Source organism: Solanum stenotomum, chromosome 1, assembly GCF_019186545.1.
Source record: "Solanum stenotomum isolate F172 chromosome 1, ASM1918654v1, whole genome shotgun sequence".
In the NCBI taxonomy this organism is placed as follows: domain Eukaryota; kingdom Viridiplantae; phylum Streptophyta; class Magnoliopsida; order Solanales; family Solanaceae; genus Solanum; species Solanum stenotomum.
In genome coordinates, this window is record NC_064282.1 from 11,909,379 (window position 1) to 11,925,537 (window position 16,159).

The 16,159-nt window shown below is 37.1% G+C and overlaps 2 protein-coding genes across 2 annotated transcripts; one reads left to right on the forward strand and one right to left on the reverse strand.

Annotated features, from left to right (window-relative positions):
* The first annotated feature begins 965 nt into the window (after positions 1-965).
* Positions 966-10,707, forward strand: LOC125860361 (autophagy-related protein 18h-like). Its single transcript, XM_049540305.1, has 9 exons — positions 966-1,515; positions 3,838-4,281; positions 4,387-4,830; positions 5,899-6,141; positions 6,243-7,037; positions 7,119-7,297; positions 9,247-9,332; positions 9,422-9,979; positions 10,333-10,707. The coding sequence occupies exons 1-9, from the start codon at positions 1,318-1,320 to the stop codon at positions 10,335-10,337; spliced, it is 2,952 nt and encodes a 983-aa protein (XP_049396262.1). The 5' UTR covers positions 966-1,317; the 3' UTR covers positions 10,338-10,707.
* Positions 10,708-11,427: 720 nt separating this feature from the next.
* Positions 11,428-16,018, reverse strand: LOC125860381 (lysM domain receptor-like kinase 3). The gene is made up of 12 exons (XM_049540328.1): positions 15,388-16,018; positions 15,074-15,107; positions 14,963-14,967; positions 14,679-14,837; positions 14,179-14,318; positions 13,869-13,958; positions 13,217-13,304; positions 12,939-13,090; positions 12,767-12,858; positions 12,033-12,168; positions 11,782-11,880; positions 11,428-11,692 (listed from the first exon to the last, which is right to left on the reverse strand). Exons 1-12 carry the CDS (start codon positions 16,016-16,018, stop codon positions 11,585-11,587), a joined length of 1,734 nt encoding a protein of 577 aa, XP_049396285.1. The 3' UTR covers positions 11,428-11,584.
* Between the last annotated feature and the right edge of the window lie 141 nt (positions 16,019-16,159).

Here is a 16,159-nt window from a genome sequence, read left to right on the forward strand (position 1 = left end):
GGTAGCTCCTCAATCTTTTCAACTATTCCATCCGTCTAATAATAGTTGTCCACTATATTATTTTGGGATGTCCAACAATATTTGTCTACTTTATTAAATGAATGGTTAATTTTACACTTAGTTTCTAATTTATCCTAATCATTAATTAAGGTCATTCCGCTATTACATTTTTCAAAACACCGTATTTATTATATTCAAAGGATGATATAATAAAATAACATTTTATTATAGTTTCTTAAGAAATGTGCAAAGTCAATAATGAACAAGTATTATTGAACAAAAGGAATACCAATGAACTTTTATTCACATACCCAACATTCTCTCCCTCAAAGTAAGTTCCACATTCACCACAATCCATGGATCGTTTTTTCAGATTTACATTATGCCCCCGTATCATTTGAGATTTACAGTGTGCCCCCATATCATTTTGTGGTGTGCGCATCTCCAAAATTATAAAATTTATGACAAACGAAGCCTGCAACTAGCTCCTTCTTGTGTATGTATCTCCACACTCATAATCGTAAGCAAATCGAGCCTTGCTCCTATCATTCCACCACATGACTTTACTCATCCTGCTTTGCTAGGCTAAATCAATCCAAAAACACTCTTAACATGATGTGATATTATTTGTTTTGCGTCAAGTCTGCACAATTTTTTCCTAAAGACTTCACATCATTAAGAGATCCTACACTTATATATAACATCTCAATCTTTTCAGCTACTATGGTAGACTTTTGTTTGCACACACAACAATTATATTTCAAAAAATAGCAAAGTAGTTGTTTCCCGATTGGAGTTTTTTCACAATAGCAAAGTAGTTGTTTCCCAATTGGAGTTTTTTCACCCACCACAAAAGTTAGTGGGATGCAAGTAACATTTTCCAAAAGTCGTTGGTCATTTGCAAAAATAAGCAAAAATTGGATTGGCTTACACCGCAGTTAACAATGAAGAGAGAGATAGAACAGAAACAGTAGGAGTAGAAAATAGAGAAAAATACAAAGAAAAAAAAAAGGAAGAGAGAGAGGAAAGGGAACCGTCTGAGAGTCAAACCAAAACACAACATCAATACCAAAAAAATTTCGCCGGTGTTATCTCCTCCTCTTTCCCGGTGAAGTGTTTCCGATATTCATGCTTCATCTGATCGTCAAACTACGTCAGCGCTCGGCGGCAGTGGCGGAGGTGGAAGCTGGTGGTGGCGGCGCCGGAGTAAGCGGTGGAGTACTGAAGGAAGTTGTTGAAGTGCATATTGATCCTTTTTTCCGGTCGTTACTTGCTGGTTACCGGTGAGATTCTAGAAACTTCGTATTTGATTATATTATGAAGAAAAACCAAAACAGCAGCAGCAATAGCAACAGTAATAACAAAAGTAAGGTGAAGAATGGGACCAGTACCCATGGATTTCTCCCCAATTCTCTCAAGTTCATCTCATCTTGCATCAAAACGGTGTCGTCCAATGTCCGGACCGCTGGTGCCTCTGTCGCCGGTTCCTCCTCCGATGATCACCGCAAAGACCAGGTCTGATTCGGGGTTTTGTTCCATTTTATGCTTTCGAATGTTGATCATTTCATTCTTCTAGATGATAGTTGTTAGTTAGTTGATTCTTAGCATGACGCAATTGGATTTGTTGGCTGTCAGAAAGGTTTTGATAGTTAGGATTTGCTTGGTGTATTGGGTACAATGGGATTCGCCAGGTAGTTGAACTTGTTCTTTTTATAGAGCGAGTTAGGATGAGGATTCAAAATTATTATCCTCACTATGTATTTTGCTTATTTATCTACTGATTAGGGGTTTGAAGATAGCATTGTGTGAAACGGAGCTGGCTTGGGAACTACATTTAGCATTTACAATTGAGATCATTTACTCTGAGAGCTCAACTGAATATTTTGGGCAATATTATGTAGCTAGAAATATATATATATTTTGCGAAAAAAGAAAGATGGATGTTGCACTCAAACTCTACTACCAAGGTTATGTGGCATCACGGTCGAAGGACAGGAGCTTGAATCGGCTTTGGTACTGCATATTTTGGTGTTCTACAATTCTAATTTTGTTTGATCAAAGAGTGTGTTACATTACTAGGGGAAGTGAGATTTAATGGTTATGAGTGCCTTTAAAATGTGCAACGTGATTAGATGTTCAGTTTTCTACTTTTTATTCTTCATTTGGACTTGATATATGCTATCTAAGTTGGCACGGAGATAATTCAACCCAAAGAGTTTATACATTTCAGTTATTTCTATGGTCAAATGATTATGGCTGTTTTAATTTTTTTGACAGTGCATAATATTTTGATTATGTAGAAAGTCCACTAAGCACCTTGTGTTTCAGTTTAAGCTTCTTCCGTGCATCCTCCATATGCTCAATGTTATGGGGCATGCAAATCCTGGAGGTTTTTAAAAAAAAACTGAAAGTGTGCTTTGAGAACCATCCTCACATTTTTATAGACCTGTTTATAACTCAATCCCTTTTAGAAATGACATTTCATTTATGGTAGATCCAATGCTTTCTTTATCCTGCTTCATTCCTGGAAAGGAAAATGCAACAAATATCGACATGATTCTGAGTTATAACTTGTAATTTCTTACCTGGAAATGTTATTGCCAACTAATAAAATGTTATTCGAATTCTCAATGGAATGAATGCCAATGTGATTACTAATTTCTCATGAGGGTAAATGATTTGTAACTATCACAAGTATGCCCCTGAAAAGATTTCCTAGGGGACCATGTGCAATTAAGCTATTGCAGTCTGGAACCGTGAAATGCAAATAAAATTTTGGGCTCAAATTTCAAACTACAAATGGTATATAACCTTTTGCATCTTTATTGAATGCCATCTTTTTACTCAATTTGGTTTCAAATAAAATGGTGGCAAAATGGCAATTCAGTTTTTTTAAAAAAAGAAAGATGGAAATATAACATATTTTATTAGGTTCGGGCATCTCTTCACCATAGTATGCTTATGCTTCTTTTTAGTTGATTTTTTGTAGGAGGGAGGAGTGTGGTGGAGTTTGATAGGATGAACATCAAAATTTTAGTTCTCTCATAACTACTTTTCTAGTAAATTTCCAAGGAATCATCCATATTAATGATCTAATTTTTTGATTATGGAACTATGTAACAGATAGTAAATTAATCTATATACAGTTAGGTTCTATATAAACAGTTTTGTCTTGCTTCGGGCTTTGTAAGTTGAAGCTATTCATAGTCTTCTCCTTCTGGACATTTAAATCTGTGAAACCGTTTATGTGATCAAACAAGATCTTTTTGAAGCTCCTCGTCTCAGCTTCCATCTCTTTTTTTTTTGGAAGGAAGACCACCTCAAGATCCACATATAGGAGAGATATTGGTACCCTAGAATGGAAAATGTTACCATTACTATTTATCTTTGGTTCTCATCAGCCAAGGAATTTCGCGACGGGTATGTTAGCTTGATAAGTATCAATGTATACCGTTTCTCTTAGCTTATTTACTTCCTTGAGAAATTTCCATATAATTCATGTGGTCTTCGTCTCTCCTCTGGGTGACCTTTCCCTCACCGTCTTAAATATCTGTTCAACAGAAAGAAAAAAAAGCGAAAAAAATAGAAGAAGGGTATGCAGCAGGAATTTGGATAGGGTTTATTGTTGACTGCTATGTTTGTTGGCAAAGTGCTTTGGTTCTGGACAATTTTTAGATACTCAAGTGAAGTAAGATATTCTAACAGTGTTCTGATATGGAATATTGTAGTCTTTTCTGTTTTCACAGCATCACAACTTCTCTAGTTTGCCGATTTAAGCTGTACATGATCTGATTTGATGTAATTGGGCCTGGCTGTTTATTCTTTTTGTCCAAACAGGTTTTATGGGCTTGCTTTGACAGACTAGAGCTTGGTTTGTCTTCATTCAAACGAGTGCTCCTTATTGGTTACTCAGATGGATTTCAAGTTCTTGATGTTGAAGATGCTTCAAATGTTTGTGAACTAGTTTCGAGGCGTGATGATCCAGTAACTTTTCTACAGATGCAGCCCATCCCTGCAAAATCTGGTGGTAATGAAGGATATAAGAAATCACATCCACTGCTCTTGGTTGTGGCATGTGATGACACCAAGGATTCTGCTCCAACTCAAACTGGGAGGGATGGCTTTGTTGAGTCTCAGGGAGGAAGCATCTCACACGCACCTACAGTTGTGCGTTTTTACTCCTTAAGGTCTCACAACTATGTGCATGTTTTGCGATTCCGATCCACTGTGTATATGGTTAGATGCAGTCCAAAGGTAGTGGCTGTTGGTCTTGCAGCTCAGGTAAACATCTTGTAATTTTTGTAGTGATGGATTATGCCTTTGTCCATAAATCTGAAAATTACGCTGAAAATTTCATACTCCCTTGTATGTTTGATGTGTTGGCAGATCTACTGTTTTGATGCTCTTACCTTGGAGAACAAGTTTAGCGTCCTCACATACCCTGTTCCTCAGTTGGGTGGGCAAGGTGTGACTGGGGTCAACATTGGTTATGGTCCCATGGCTGTAGGACCAAGATGGTTAGCATATGCTTCAAATAATCCACTGTTGTCAAACACTGGGCGCTTGAGTCCCCAAAGTCTTAGTCCTTCTCCAGGTGTTAGCCCTTCTACATCACCTGGTAATGGAAATCTCGTAGCTAGGTATGCCATGGAGTCCAGCAAACATTTAGCTGCTGGGTTGATCAATCTTGGAGACATGGGCTACAAAACTTTGTCCAAATACTGTCATGAACTTCTTCCTGATGGGAGTAATTCGCCTGTGTCAACGAGTGCTAGCTGGAAAGTTGGGAGGGTTCCAGCACATTCAACTGAAACAGATGCTGCGGGCATGGTATATTCTATTTAAAGCTTGTTTGTATTATCAAGATGCTTATGAAAAATAACTTTATTGTGAAGTTCTGTTGAAATTGAAACCAAGGTTAATAAGGAAAGGAAAGGAAGGGCTCCGTGTTTTGAGTGTTCTGCTGATTTTGACATTTTTGATAGCCGAATCCCAGAAAAGATTGAAGTGTGGTATAGTTGAGCACAAGATATCTGCAATTTTTATTTGTTGGTTCTGTTTTACACTGTGATTTCATTTTTTGCTGGGGTTTCATATGTTCCAAGTTCAGCTGATGCCAGGGACATAAATATGTGCTGTAGTTGAGCTCTTGAACCTGAGGGATCCTATCTGTAAATTCAATAAATCGAAAGAAGCATCAATTGTTTGTACTTTGTCCTTTCCTAACCCCCAAGTAAGCGTAGAAGTTGTAGCAGAGATATGTTGTTAGTGCACTTTCTAATTGGTGAATAAAGTCTGTAAGTTGAGAAGGGTAGTGGGGCCAGTTCATTGTATACTAGTTCCAGAGCTGTAAACAACATACTTGTCGGTTATAACATTTTTAGTTTTTGGACTGTTCAAATTAAGCTCTATTATCCTAAGAAGCATATACTACCTGTTATCAGATGACAACCGAAAGCAAGACAATTCTCTCTCTCTCTCTCTCTCTGAACAAGAGTAGTTTGTTCTACACTACTAAGCTCTAACAAAAATGGTTTAGCTCCTGAATTGATTTTTTGGTATTAACAGTTGGGGTAAAACATATACAAGCCGTAGACCAAAAAGAAGAGAACATATAACTAAGGTTCTCCAGAAAAGAAACCCAATCTTCTGTATAAATGGGGGGACGGGGGAACTCATAGGCACTCCAAAAAGCAACTAGAAACAAAAGACTACTTCGTGATTTTACTAAATCTTGTTCAACCGCTTCAAATGCCCTATTATTTCTCTCTCTACTTTAGCTCCTAAATTGATGATTGTGCTGTGTGTAATCTTGAGCAAGAGAGTAACTGCATCAGCTTTGTTTAAAGTATGGTGGTGATGAGATCTTGAGTTTTCCTTCCAATTTTTCTGCTGCAGGTTGTTATTAAAGATTTTGTTTCTCGAGCAGTTATATCACAATTCAGGGCGCATACCAGTCCTATATCTGCTCTGTGTTTTGACCCTAGCGGCACTCTTCTTGTTACTGCCTCTACTCGTGGGAATAATATAAACCTATTTCGTATTGTACCTTCTTGCTCAAATGGAGCAGGAAGTCAAAGCAGCGACTGGAAAGCTTCACATGTCCACCTCTACAAGCTTCATCGGGGTGTAACTCCAGCTGTGTGTATCTGTTGTGTTTTTCTTCTCAAATTCAACATTGAGGTTTCAGTCACTATAATGATTCTGATTAAATTTTATTCTCTAAATGCTGAATTTGATAGGTGATACAAGACATTTGTTTTAGTCACTACAGTCAATGGGTAGCTATTATTTCATCTAGAGGAACTTGCCATCTTTTTGTCCTATCCCCTTTTGGCGGTGAGACTGGTCTTCAACTACAAAATTCTTATGTTGATGGACCCATCCTTCAACCTATTCTTTCAGGACCATGGTGGTCTACATCATCTTTCCTGGTCAATCAGCAGTCTTTTGCGGCAGCGCCTGCACCTATCACACTCTCTGTGGTCAACAGGATAAAGAATGTGAATTCAGGTTGGCTAAATACAGTGAGCAATGCTGCATCTTCTGCAGCAGGAAAGGTTTCTGTGCCTTCTGGTGTTCTTGCTGCTGATTTTCACAGTTCCGTACGCCGGGAACAACCTGCTCCCAAAAGTTTAAATGCTTTGGAGCATCTTTTGGCTTATACTCCATCTGGTCACTTAATTCAATATGAATTGATGCCCTCATTTGGTGGAGAGAAGGGTGACTCTTATCTGAGAACAGAGACTGTTTCAGTAGTTCAAATGCAAGAGGATGACACTGGGGTGAAAGTTGACCCCATTCAATGGTGGGATGTATGTCGAAGAGCTGATTGGCCTGAAAGAGAGGAATGTATTCATGGCATTACTCTAGGTCGCCGTGAAGCTACAGACATAGTCATGGGAGATTCTCTTTCTGAAGATGATGATAAAGGAGAAAAGGATTTGGCTAAACTATGTGATCGGTCTCATTGGTACCTTTCCAATGCTGAGGTGCAGTTGAAGTCTGGGAGGATACCTATTTGGCAAAAGTCCAAGGTTGTTATCATCTCTTGCAGAAATTGTGTCTGTTCCTCTATATTTCTGAATATGTACTGATGTCATTTGTGTCTGTTCTAGATATACTTCTGTACCATGAGTCTTTCTGGATATGAAGAACAGGATATCTCTAGAAGTTCTGCTGCTGGGGAGATTGAGATTGAGAAGATTCCTGTCAATGAGGTCGAAGTAAGGCGTAAAGACCTGCTGCCTGTGTTTGACCATTTCCACAGGATTCCATCAAAGTGGTCAGATGATAGGTAATGAAATAGCTATTCTGGGTCCTTCATTTTGTAGCACTTGCACTTTTATATTCGCTAAGGTTTTTTCTGATCCTGACCTAATGAGATAGGTGTACGAAAATTGGGTTTTACCTCGCATTATCTGCTTGATCCAGAGTTGAGGCCTACTGCTTTAGGATTGTGTAATACTGTTTTCAGTTTTTATGGGATTCTATAAGTTCTTTGCAACTGTAATTTCCCCCTTGCATTTCTCTTTCCATTCAGTGCATTCAAGTTGGAATTTATTTCCACCATCTTGCAACTAGTCTGCAAATGTGTATAAGAATGTTCTTTTCTTTATCCCTTAAGGTTCAGCCATAATGTGTCCATGAAATAACTATTTCTAATTGGCTTTGTTTATAACCTGATTGCTGGCTGATCCATGAGTCAAATTCTAGTCACACCATGAATTGGATTCAAGAAGTTTATAATAGGGGGAATAAGCGGGTGACTTTTTTGTAGCATATGTGCTTTTGAAGAATTCTAGTGTATATCTGCAGGCATGCAGTGGGTTTAAATTCTGTTCATCCTCTGATTCATCACTGAGAGTTGTATAGATATTGAAGTGATTTAAGTGACTCTACAGAAGTTGATGATTGTATAGAGATATAGAGATAAGTCGCCATGTCTCTTGCATTATACAGCTTTCTTCTGTTTTCAGGCCTCAATTCACACCAAACTTGGGGATTCTGGTTGCCCTTGGTTTCTTTTTTAATTAGTTAAATTATGGAAGCTTTATGGGGCAGTTTAATACTTTCTCACGCTTGTGTAATACTGCCCCATATTTGGAGAAAATTGAAGTTACAACCACTCTTTCTATGTTCTCGAAAAAATTTAAACCACTTTTTTCAACTCTCATCTAAAAATTTGTGTTCAGACCTTTAAACAAAATTGAAGTTAAAAAGACAGTGCTATCGGCATAGATTGATGGGAAATTTCTGAATGGCTGTTCATGTCCACGAATGGCCCCGTGTGTCCTTTCACAATGGGGCCAACTGGTTCATATTGTTAGAGCACGCATTCTGCTTTTTCTTAGTCATGATTCTCAATTTAGCCTTTTTCATTCAATTGCAGTATGCGGAATATTTTATTCTGAAAGTTTGGAAGAGAACTCTGATTTTACATTGAACAGTAATGTGGGAATCTTCTTCAGTGGTGCCGAACAATAGTTTGCGGCTTGTGTAAACCCTAAAACTAGATGCAAATGATAAGTTTCCTTTTTGCCTAAAACAATATGTCAGGGCAGGCACAATTGTACCAAGGCATGCGTCCCAACATCAATGGACTCACTCAATGATAAACATAGTAGATATATTAATTGTTGATGAAATCATTGTAGACGAATATGTTATTCATTCATTTCATTGAAAATAAAAAGTTTTATATATATATATATTATGATTTGTCACGGAACTTGAATCACACTTATAATGATTTAGGAACTTGATTGACATGGTTCTACTTCCTGTATTTTGCTTAATCTTCAGGTTTTCAATTCATATGTTCATATAATTGTAATGTTCTTACAGTTACTTTCTTGTAGCTCTTCTCTCTTTCTCTGTCACAGATATTTTTCTTCATCTGATCTTTGTTTGTGCCTTTTTGTGCGTCCCCACATTTGACAACTCTGTTTCACTCGTTTGTCATGGTTGTTGGAATCTGTACCTTCTGTACAGTCTGATCATCACATGTTTTTTTTATGTTAAATAACGTTTTGGACACATTTAGATTCTGATACGCAAATGATACAGGATTTTCTTAGGATCTCTTGACATATAGATTATTATTGTTACTTCTATTGTTTTCTACAAAGGACCTAAAGATCATTATTCTATCAAGTATTGCTCTTAATAGTGGGTACATCTTCATCAGTCAATACTAGTGTTGTGCAGTTAAATAATATTTGTTTTTTTCCTTCCATTCTTCAGCTCTTCCATTGGTAAAGAGAAGTCAGGGGACGGCACAACTGGTATTTCCAGGGCAGACTCTCTCTCTGAGAAAAGCTTTCCTTCTGGTTAGACTGTTTGACTTTTCTTTTAAGCATTAATAGTTGTTTTATGGCTGATGTTTTTTTTTTACTTTGTCTAACATATATGCTTCCAGGTTCTTCACAAGTTCCCCTTTTACATGAAGTTGGTATGGGGCCAATTTCGTATCCATGTATTGAACTTTCTATGGAAGAAAGTGATGGGTCGAGAAGTTCTAGTTATACTGCAGCCCCACAAGTGAGTAAGAACATGCCTGCTGGTCTGGAATCATCCCCAAATATCTTGTGCTCCGTTGAGGAAAGTTATGTGGTAAATAGTCCATCTCCTCCCAAAATTGAATCCTTCTCCACTGGAGGAACCAGTGCAAGAGAGGTTCAGTCTTCAAACAGTGTCATTACCAGTGAAGCTTCAAACTCAAGTTCCAATCGTTCCGACTTGAGTATGAACATAATTGACGAACAAACTGTTAATGAAGATATATGCGACCCTGTAGATTTTGGTCAATTTTTTCAAGAAGGCTACTGTAAGGCTTCAACTAACAATGAATTGCATGAGGTAACTGAACTGGTTGCTGATATGGATAGCAGTAGTAGTCCTTGCAACAAAGAGAAACCTGATGATGATGGGGAAAGTGATGATATGCTGGGAGGTGTGTTTGACTTCTTCGAAGAAGGTGAGTGATTAAGTGGGTTTTGTCTTGTAGAGTTACTTATTTCTTCGTCCCTCCATCCTTTTCCTTTTATTATGTAACATAGGCTTTCATGAAACCGTGGATTTGTTTCATGCAATGCCTTTTACAGTTTAGGCCAAAAAAATTGTATAGTAGATTTAGTCTATTATAATAGAACAGATAGAACTTGGTAAAAGGATGACCTTTTTTCAGTAGAACTGATTGACCTTAGGTAGTTCCCTACCAAGGGCCCTTCTCTAGTTTCTTTGACAGTATTGAATATCTTCTGAACTTTTAGTTGCAAGGGTCATTATTTCTTATTCTGTATGTAATGCAGTTGCCTTTGGTTGTTGCAGGTTGATGCCTTACTCTGATTCCCGCGTCATACCAGCCTAATCTTATTTCAATAACATTTAGTATTGCTGGTAGTAGGATATTGCCCAATTCAGTGGAACATATCGTATATGCCATTGAATATAGCTGAACATTTCAGAAGAAACCTACTGACTGATATGTGAAATATGACTGTAGTTATTTCCTTTTTGCCGGAGTGAAGATGCCTGGTTTCTCCTGTCCGATTCTCTGTATATGGTGTATAGTAAAATTCTTGGTGCAAATGATTGGTGTGGACATGACAGTCTATGCTGTGTAAAACTATTGTTCTTTTTTTTTTTTTTTTTGAAAAAAAGAAAAAGAAAATAAAAAAATGAAAATGAAAAGAAAGTCATCATTTATTGTACAGTTGTTTTTCTGTTTCATTTGCCGTGTTTGATTGGAACACTAGACTTTGTCGTTTGATGTTTATTTGTATCAGGGTTATTTTGGCAAAGTTGGCGGATGTATAAACATGATGCTGAATGATAGGGAATCAAGTAAAATTACTTGATGTCGAATGAGTTGTGAAGTTGCTTATTATTGACCCAAAACTATGTTGACAATTCTCATTTTTCAATCTATAGTGTGTTGGCATTATAGCATTTGGTAGTTGCGCAATGCTACTGGGTAATTGTATGATAAAGTATACTGCTACTTCTCCCTTTTGGGTGATGCTGTTGCATTAACATGAATACTGTGTCTCACTGCTAAATTGTCCATGTAATCTATGATATATTTTTATTGTTTAATTTTGCTAAATTGCAAAGTGAGGAAGAAACATAACAGTAAATTGCTATGCCAAAAGTACTGCTGAGCACTGGGTTATCTTCTTGCTCTTCCCTTTCAAAGAGGAGGACTAATGGACTAGACTCCAGAGGCCTCCACAGGAACTATCATTACATGGAATAGAAATCAAGAATACACCTTCCTTCAACAAGCAAACAACATTAGTACTTGGAAGAGAAATTTCAATACCTTAAGCTTTCACTTGTTTTATCTTGAAGATGTTTGTCTTCATGTTTTCACCATGAGAGTAGCAGTGCAAAACTCAAAAAAATACCAGTAGTGTCGTCAACTTTCTGAAACTAGTCTGTGATTTTTTCTTTTTCTTAAATAACACTGGAAAGTGATCTTAATAGGAAAAGTAATTTTACAGAAGTTGAAACTAAGCTCTTGATTTCAAGAAACTCATATCAATGAAACACTGCAGGACCAACCCTGAACGTCAGATTATCAATCCTCTATTGATGATGAGAGTGCCATAAGTGCAACCACTACAGATCTCATAGTCGGCCGCATCTCATGATCTTTCTCTGTACAAGCATTAGCAAGCTGTATCATCTGTAATAGACAAGACAAGTGTTTAATGCTTCAAGGAAGCAAAGAAACAAAAAGTGGTACACAGTGTAGGAAAGAACTGTAATTTGTACCTTTTGGACTGAATCAAAAGGGTAGTTATCCTCGAGTTTGGGGTCTATCAATTTGGAAATGCCTTCAATTGGATTTGGATGATTATGAGCTTCTCCAAACTATGATTATCACAGAACAATCACCATAATTAGCTCGTAAATTTTGGTGCAATAGACAAAGTAACACTAGCAAGAAGGGTGAGATCCATGAGAAGGTCATGTCAGTGGCAAATGATAGCGTTCTTTTAAGAAATATGCTGAAGCAAAGTTACCAATGCAACAAGGCTTCTTGCTTCATCTATACCATCTTCCTTGACTACCGCTTCCTTTGACGAAATTAGTTCATAAAGGACAACGCCAAAAGCATAGACATCTATTTTAGATGAGATAATTCCTGAATGACCATACCTGCATATTTCAGCAATAGTTATTGGAACTATCTATCTGTGATACATCAGATGCATGGGGAATAATATAACCAACTTCGTCTGAGGGAGTTCAACTAAAAAGTTTCCAGCTTATATACAACAACAACAACATACATACTCAGTATAGTCCCACAAGTGGGGTCTGGAAGGGCGGGGTATACGCTGACCTTACCCCTACCTTTGTGAGGTCCTATTTCCCGATAGAACCTCAGCTTTCTCAGAATATGGTTTGAAGGAAATGCAAGAGCAAAACGTTTCCAGCTTATATATGTACATTATATTTTTGAAAAATTGAATGTGTAAATATATGTTATTGAATTCCGTTGACATAAAAATGTCTCTAGTGCAACTGTCAAGGAAGTGGAAGATTTGTATGGGGTCTTGTGTTCGAATTCCAGTAGAACCAGTCTGTCCTGTACCAGTACATCAGAAAGACAAAATAGTTTTGATGCATTAATCTTAAATGTCAACTCTGTTACCATAGAGACCACCTATTGCCAGGTTCTTTATTAAATAAGCTCATTCAGCAGCAGCTATTTCCTATGTTTAGACACATTTTGTACACTGAAAAAACTTACTCTGGTGGCATGTACCCAAATGTACCCATAAAACGTGTAGGTATAGTTGAATTTCCATTTTCAACCAGTTTCGTCAAGCCAAAATCTCCAACCTGTAAGTAAGTGATTTACCAATCAGGAGAGCACTTAAATATATTGGTCAAAAAACAAAGATTAGGGGCCTTAATAAGACCTTTGCATGGAAGTTTTTGTCTATCAGGATATTTGCTGATTTAATATCACGATGGATATAGACAGGAACGGTGTATTCATGTATATATTCTAGACCCCTGGCAGAATCTAGTGCGATTTGCACCCTCGTTGACCATGGCAGTGTGTCCCTCCCTGGAGATAGATTTATCAAGTAACTAACAAATGCTTAAGCTTATAAACATCTCCAATGCAAAAAAGAAGAAAAAAACAAGGAATTAACTATTCCATCACATCGCCATAGCTCATTAAGTTCCATACCACGTAGATGTTGGCTTAGATTACCATTCTCAATGAATTCATATACAAGGAAGAGGGACCTCTCAATACAATACCCTATCAAGGACACCTGCATGCAATTCAGCATCAGATGAAATAGTCAAATGAGAGAACAAATTAAGCATAATACAATCACATTTGAGTTCCGCACCAGATCAATAAAATGATATACATGCATTTCGATACTTGTAATTTCAAGTGCAAACATCCTTCACATTCTTAGGCATGCGCTCTCTTCATGGACATATTTTCAAATACGGTTCCCTTTGTAAATTGAAAATAAACTCCTACAGGATCTATCAATACCCTCATACTATAAACTAAACTTGCAGCTTTACGAGCTCAATGTATATGGAGTAGAATGATTAAAATGAAAGGGGTGAAAATTAGTAAAACAGCAAGCTATGAGTGAGAAAATCACTTTCTTTTCCCTCTCTTTACATTTCCTTCAAAGCAATCAATTTGCTAAATAAGCAAAACATGTGAATTCCAGGAACGGGAATGCTAATGAAGTTCTAAAAGATATTGCTAAAACTTGCAACATCTGGCATTCAATACTTATTATACTTGTCAAAACAAACAAAAAAAAAATTATAAGCAAAATGAAACAAGTGACAGAAGATATTGATCATACCAAGTTCAGGTGGTGAACATGCGTCAAAATTTTAAGTTCAGCAAGAAATTCTGTTCTTCCTTCCCTATTCATTCGCTTTATTGCTGCTTTCTGTAGTTTTAAATGTAGAATTAGCAGAGACATTGCTACCCTTAATAACACTGTTTTAACAGCTTTTTCAGTTTATTTTAGTTGAGACTACTCAGACATCTAACTTAATCAAGTGCAAGAATGATCGAATTGTGTTCTCCTTACTGATTTTGCAATATATTTCTAACAATAGATAAACAAAACTTTGCATCATGGGGAGACAAAAACATGAACTGCAGACCTTGCCTCTCAGCTCAGCATAATAAACGGTTCCAAAGCCACCTTCTCCAATCTTATTCGAAATGCTAAAGTTATCAGTCGACTTAGCAAGTTCTTCATATGAAAACTCTACTGATTTGTCCACATGTATGCCCGAAAGACCTGCTGAAGTACCATCAACAAGGTCAGTGCCTTAGGCCACATTTATTGGAATATGTTTGGAGTAATAAACTAAGCAAGTTCTAGTGGTTCTTCACACGGATCAAACATATTGCAAGCACATTGGGAGTAATAAATCTAGCATTAGATACCTCCATGAAGTTGAAATTTGATAATGAATTAGAATATTGGCTATCCTAAAGGACAGGGTTCAAAAGAATTTTTGCAGGTAATCGCGAAAATGCTTAATTTAACATCCATGATAGACATTTTCAACTGGAGGCTTCATTCAGAAGGAGATTTGAACTCGAAATTTGGGAAGAGCAAAGAAGTAGGAAAAGAAAAAGGAAGATTAACAATTACCAGGACTAGGTGGATGGGATTGACCAGAAGATGCTGGGATGGTTGCTGCAACCTTTTGTTCCTTCTTTCTATAAATTCCCACATAAATGATGCCTACCAATAATGAAACTCCGGCTAGTGCAGCTACTGCTAATGCAGCTATTGTTTTACCTGATGAGCCTGATGAGACACTCATACAGAATAATCAATATGCTTTCATTGTACAACACTTCCATCAACAACTTGATTTGGGAGCAATTAGAAGCGATCCAACACAAAATAAAGAGAAGGAAAGGGTAGTCCACCTTTTCTGCAAGCCAGGGGAAACATGAATGACCAAATGCGTTAAACAATATGCAAGCATGTGTTAAGATAAGGTGCTCAATGTATAACTACTTCAAATCTGAAAATTGTACCTGGTTGGTATAGGTGGATAATTCCCCAATTTATCTGCATAAAACAAGTATATACATAGATAAAACTGGATTTACAAATATAATATCCATCACAACAACAGCAACATTGTACAAAAGAAACAAATCATTAAAAACAGGATTTTCTATGCTTTGCATAAATTTTACTTCAGCAGAGTCTGTTTGCATTGCGATTCATGCTATATGAATCTTCACAGACCATGTTACTTCATGTAAGTCCATCTCAGTCCAATATTATATAAAAGAAAGAGCTAATCTACCAAATACTCTTCTTCTTTTCTTTAATCTGAACTCACCTTTGCCTGGAATGTACAACAACCCGCTGCCAGCACTGAAATTCACCATTGGATTGTACATTTCTATCAGCTTCGAGCTAGTATTAGTCACCAACGCGATATAACTCAAATTTTCCCCTTGCCTCATCGGATACGTGATAAACAATCCGTAATCCTTGGACACATCTTTATTCCCACAGGAGCAATCCACAGTCACGTTCAAGGTCACATGATCCGGAATATTGTTATCCGGATAACTATTATCCCTCATCAACAACTCCTTATTCGTCAAACTTGAATAGAGCCTTGTCGCGATGAGATCATAAGTGTCATTGGCACAAACATTATAGGAAAATACATGTCCCAAAAACTCACCATTATTAAGGCAATCACAACGAAAGGGAACATTAACTCTGGATTCGGTTAGAATAAACGTGCTTGTGATTTGAGTATTCCAGTCAAGAATATCACTGGATGGCATGTTGTCAAATAGTTGGGATATTATAGGGAGGTCCGATTCGGGCCAGATGAAGAGGGAAGCTAAAGCTAAATCACAGCCATTTATGCAACTATTGGAATAACATGTTGTGCAATTTGAGAATAAGTAAATCAGGACTAGGATTATTATTGATCTTCTTCTAAGGAATATCATTGTGCTGAAGATTGAAAGAGGAAAAAAGATTGTAGTTTTTCAACTGATTGTAGTTGAAGTATCATCATATCATATATCATATATTATTATAAGTGAAAGCTCTAACATTCAAAGCTGAATTAGCATTTTGCCCCTAGACTA

What these genes read in the sequence shown, in the direction of transcription:
- LOC125860381 (XM_049540328.1), bottom strand. Translation starts at nt 16,018, where the DNA reads ATGATATTCCTTAGAAGAAGATCAATAATAATCCTAGTCCTGATTTAC. An exon ending in TCTAAGCCAACATCTACGTG is followed by an intron (nt 13,091 to 13,216) that starts GTATGGAACTTA and finishes ATCTATCTCCAG; the next exon opens with GGAGGGACACACTGCCATGG. An exon ending in ACAAAAACTTCCATGCAAAG is followed by an intron (nt 12,859 to 12,938) that starts GTCTTATTAAGG and finishes ACTTACTTACAG; the next exon opens with GTTGGAGATTTTGGCTTGAC.
- LOC125860361 (XM_049540305.1), top strand. Translation starts at nt 1,318, where the DNA reads ATGAAGAAAAACCAAAACAGCAGCAGCAATAGCAACAGTAATAACAAA. An exon ending in CTATTTGGCAAAAGTCCAAG is followed by an intron (nt 7,038 to 7,118) that starts GTTGTTATCATC and finishes TGTCTGTTCTAG; the next exon opens with ATATACTTCTGTACCATGAG. An exon ending in TCAAAGTGGTCAGATGATAG is followed by an intron (nt 7,298 to 9,246) that starts GTAATGAAATAG and finishes TCCATTCTTCAG; the next exon opens with CTCTTCCATTGGTAAAGAGA.